The sequence below is a fragment of the Buceros rhinoceros genome, unplaced genomic scaffold (genome assembly GCF_000710305.1).
Source record: "Buceros rhinoceros silvestris isolate BGI_N320 unplaced genomic scaffold, ASM71030v1 scaffold38295, whole genome shotgun sequence".
NCBI classification, from domain to species: domain Eukaryota; kingdom Metazoa; phylum Chordata; class Aves; order Bucerotiformes; family Bucerotidae; genus Buceros; species Buceros rhinoceros.
The window spans coordinates 5,894-10,546 of record NW_010411793.1 but is presented as its reverse complement, the minus strand read 5'-3'; the positions used below and the strand labels follow the sequence as shown (position 1 = coordinate 10,546).

At 55.0% G+C, this 4,653-nt stretch overlaps 1 protein-coding gene across 1 annotated transcript in view; it reads left to right on the top strand.

The window, feature by feature from the left end:
• The window catches only part of LOC104493458 (rabphilin-3A), a gene marked incomplete at its 5' end in the record, with an annotated part of 7,407 nt that overhangs the window by 343 nt on the left and 2,411 nt on the right, over window positions 1-4,653 (top strand). The window contains 6 exons of the mRNA XM_010136132.1: window positions 901-980; window positions 1,223-1,297; window positions 2,442-2,551; window positions 3,151-3,277; window positions 3,750-3,806; window positions 3,976-4,127. Coding sequence (XP_010134434.1) covers window positions 901-980; window positions 1,223-1,297; window positions 2,442-2,551; window positions 3,151-3,277; window positions 3,750-3,806; window positions 3,976-4,127 — 601 coding nt within the window. The remainder of the gene's footprint in view (window positions 1-900; window positions 981-1,222; window positions 1,298-2,441; window positions 2,552-3,150; window positions 3,278-3,749; window positions 3,807-3,975; window positions 4,128-4,653) is intronic.

Below are 4,653 nucleotides of genomic sequence, written 5' to 3'. Positions count from 1 at the left end.
GCAGGGAGAGTCCTCAGGAACGCTGCTGCGGCTCCAGGGCAGGGTCTCGCAGGCTGTCCTTGCTCAGTCAGTTCAGCGCAGCTCGTGGGATCTTCAGTGGGTTTTGCACCAAATTACTGGGCTCTGACACGTGGTGGTTTAGGCTCTGTGCTCTCATCACCTTCCCCTTTCCGAATTCGAGTCCCAAAGGCGGATGCCTCTTTCCATCAGACCATCCTTCGCTGTGAGAAGTGCCACCAGGCCTGTCAGTAGGAAAGACTTGGCAGCTTCAGTCCCTTTACTCCATGAGATCTTGGTGCTCAGGGAGTTTGTTGCATGAGGGTGTGCAGCCGTGGCGGGGCAGTGCTCTGTCTGTCCAGCCCCTTCCCACCCAGGATGGGGAATGCTGCTCTGGGTGTAGAAATCGGGCTCAGACAGGAGCAGATGGATCCAGCTGAGGCTCTGTGCTAAGTCTTCATCCTGGGGAGCACGTGAGAAGTGTGAGCTGGTTCCCAAACAGGTCAAAACGGGGGCCAATCGCTGAGCCCAAGCTGGCCATCCAACCCGAAACACCCTCTCCGGGAGGTCCTGGGGCAGCATTGCCCTGAGAAGAGTTTGTAGGGTCAGCAATTCCTTGGCTGGCAAATATCACAGTCAGCTCGAAAGCCCCGAAGAGCCCTCGCTGGGTCGTTCCAGCTCTGCAGAGCTTTGCTGGCCAGAGCTTGTGGATCTGGCTGGATTTGTGCGAATCTGGCAGTTTGGCTGATGCCACCGCAGTCTCACATGTGATTAAATGGCTTGAGTCTTGAACAGCAAATCTTTCTAATTATTACTAATCAGGGCTTATTAAAGGCAGTTATTGGCTGGGGTTTTAATGAGGTTCTGTTTCCAACTCCTCCTCCTCCTCTCTCCTGCTGTCAGCTACACTGGGCGCGCTGGAGTTCAGCCTGCTCTACGACCAGGAGAACAGCTCCCTGCACTGCACCCTCATCAAGGCCAAAGTAAGTGCTCTCCTTTCCCCCCTTTGACGGCTTTACCTCTGTCTGGCTCCCAGTTCCCCCGGTGCAATGGGATGGGAGCAGCAAGTGGGTCTGATGATTCAGTGTATGGTGGCACCCACGCCTGCTCGGGGTGGAGGACAAGGCTCTTGCCTCCCTAAACGCATTTTCTCTGTTCTGAGTTGCTTCTTCTCTTCCCCGGCTCTGCTCAAGCACCCACACACCACGTTTTCATCATCTTTTAGGGCTTAAAACCAATGGACTCAAACGGCCTGGCAGATCCCTACGTCAAACTGCACCTCCTGCCTGGAGCCAGCAAGGTGAGGCTTTGCCTGGTTTGGGTGTGCGTGGGGCTGGAGATGGAGCTGAGGTTTCTCAAAGCCCCCTGAGGTCCCTCCTTGTGTCAGACTTCCTCTCTTCAAGTTCTCTGCGCAGTCGCTTGCCGCTGCTACTTTACCCGGGAGGTTTCTCTGAGAAGTGGCGGTGCTTGCAGATGCTCTCCCGTTCCCCAGGAAAGGCTCATCCTGCAGACAGGGATCTGCGTAGGGATGGAGGGGACCTCCAGGGGAGGTGGCACTGTTAACGCTTCATTATTACCGGAGTTCGGACCATCCGTTTGCTCGAAGCTGCAGCATGTTCTCATTGGAGCCGGAAAGAAATAACCATCGACTGGGCTCTGACTCCCCCCATCAAAGCGAGCCCCGCAAATCGCCCTCCAGCCCGGCTCAGCTGAGCTCGGTGGGGAAACCCTTGGGGAGGGGATGACCGAGAGGTGCCAGAGCCTTGCTCAGGGGCTGCAAAGCTCTTCCAGGCAGCAGAGTTTTCCTCAGAGGAATTAAGAGTGAAACAAGGGGGAAACTGCTGGTGAAACCATGGGGATGATATTTAGAGGTGTACTTTGTGCGGGGGCTTTCTGGTCTCGTGCAGAGTAAATTGAGGTGTCGCGATGGTGGGAATCGCTTTGATTTCTGTTGCTCTCTTGTACACTGATCTTTCTTTTAACTTTTTTATTTTGCACGTGTGTTTGTGAAAGACACATGAACAAGTGACAGAGCAACTCGTTTCCCAAGCTGTCATCGCTTTTAGACAAGGAGAGCCGTTACCAAGCCCCGCACAGCCTGCCCTGGGCAGCTTTGTCTTGTACAAGTGTCCTTGAGGGAGTAGACCCCAGACAGTGAAAAAAGCCGGCGGTGAAGGCTGCCCTGGCCACTGCGGGCAACTGAGTCCCTGGTGCTTGCATAAATGTCCACCTTGTCAGGTCGGTGATGCTCCCCTGGAGTTGATGGCTCCTGGGTGCGAGAGCCTCAGCAGGCAGCCGTGATGTCCTGCAGAGCCCAGTCAAACCACCTCTTGCGAGCCAGAGGTGATGGAGCATCTAATTTGCACTCCTCTGCCAGGAGCTGAGATTTTGGTGGGGAGGAGGTCAGGAGAATAATTATGCCATGTTTCCTTTTGACGCCGTAGTCCAATAAGCTGAGGACGAAGACGCTGCGCAACACCCGTAACCCCGTGTGGAATGAGACCCTGGTGTACCACGGCATCACAGATGAGGACATGCAGAGGAAAACCCTCAGGCAAGCAGTGATGCTGGGGTATCCCGTGGCGTGGTGGGATGGGGCCCATGGGTCTCCTCACACGGAGCATCACAAGCCAGCCTTCCTCAGGAGGGCACTGGCAGCGAAGTGGAAGTGTTGACAGAGCACCTGGACGTGCCGAGTTTTGGGGCAAAACCAACATGCTTGGCGTGACCACGCTGGTTATGATGGTCCTTTTGAAAATAAAAAGGCAGACACTTTGACCCTGTCATTTAATATTGAACTATGGGCGTTACCATCATCCTTCCTGTGTATCACGAAGCTGTGCGTGATTTGACAGTGTCCCAGCAAAACATGCGGATGTCTCTAAATTTGTGGCGTTTCCTGCCTACAGGAAACATCCACCTGTTGTTTTCTTGCCCTGTCCCAGAGCACATACGAAAAACGATGATTTTTCTGGCAAAACAGAAGCCTGGTTTTCTGGCTGCTTTCGGTCAGAGGAGACCTGGAGGGGTGGCGGCTTTGGTGGTGCTTTGCTGTGTCCACCCCAGAGCCGTGCCCTTGCAGAAGTCGTTTTGTGCTCCGGAGTCGGGTGCTGCTCCAGCCTGGCTGACGTTCACCTTTTGTGTTCCCTTCAGGATCTCTGTGTGTGATGAAGACAAATTTGGCCACAATGAGTTTATCGGAGAAACTAGAGTTTCCTTGAAAAAGCTCAAAGCCAATCAGAAAAAGAACTTCAACATCTGTTTGGAGAGAGTAATACCAGTGAGTTTCTGGGAAATTTCTTTCTGCTACCGTTAATGTTGAGGTTGATAACAAATGGCATGGGAGGGAGCTACTGGTGAGCTTGGAGCTACAACCAGCCAAGAGCTGTTGGGGCCTGACCTCACTGGTGTCAATACGAGTTGGATTCCCACCCGTGTCTGGGCTGATGTGACCCATCAAGGCCAGGAGATAAGAGTGTGGTGGGAATACAGGGGAGGTGACTCTGGGGACCTCTCTGGTGGCTGCAGACCTGCTGGCGTTGCCAGCCTATGCTGATGTAAGAAGAAAGGGCAGGTTGCTGCATCCCCAGTGCTGTGGGTGAGGTGCTAAGTCTGCTGAGGTGGAGGTTGATGGAGCAGGTGAAGGACCTGAGCTCTGTTCCACGAAAGAGCTGGGCTGGGCTTCTGGGAAGGTGCCTCTCCCAGCTGTGGTCACTCATGACAGTCTCTCTTTTTTCCCTTCCTCATCCAAGATGAAACGTGCTGGAACTACTGGCTCATCTCGTGGGATGGCACTGTATGAAGAGGAGGTAAGAGTCCTCGGATGGTGCTATGTTCACCCACCATCTCTCATGTACAAGACTTTTTTTTCCCCACCTCACGAGGATACAAGATCCCTTGTATCCATCTTGTCTCTGCAGTTGACTGTCTTCCTCACTCAGTCCTTGTGTCCCCATCTCTGGTGGCTTCCTCTTGCAGGTAGATCGTGGTGGGGATGTGGAGGAGCGTGGCAAGATCCTCGTGTCCCTTATGTACAGCACCCAGCAGGGCGGCCTGATTGTCGGCATCGTACGCTGCGTGCATTTAGCAGCCATGGATGCCAACGGATACTCGGACCCCTTTGTCAAACTGTGAGTGGGAGCTGGAGATGGCTTAGAGCAGTAACACGTGCTGGTGGAGCCACCCGTTGTCTTGGGGTGGTAGCTGATGGGCTGAGAATTCCTTCCAAAACCACTGGAGCGAGGAGAGCCTTTCACAGGCACCTTGAGACCCCATGCAGGAGTCAGCTGCCCACCGGTGATGCCTGTGCAAGGTGGTGATGCCCCTGCTGCGGCGAAGCTGGGTGAGACCGGCCCAGCCCTCAAGTCCATCTGCTCACCGCAGGTTCCCAAACGCACAGACCCAACAGCCACCTCACAGCTGCAGAGCTGGAGGACAAGAGCTCCTTCTCCCTTGCTCTGCCCCACCATGCCTGCAAGGTGGGGAGGGCTCGATGTCCCTCCGTGTGTGACGAGGAGCACACGCCCCACTTGCTGCCCCGTAAGCCCATGCGCTGGTTGTACTTGGGAGCCCAGGGATTGCCCTGCCGTGCCTGTCCCTCTCCCGTGCCACGTCTCTGCTGCTGCCTGCTGCGGCATGGCCGGGTCTCCTCGGGTG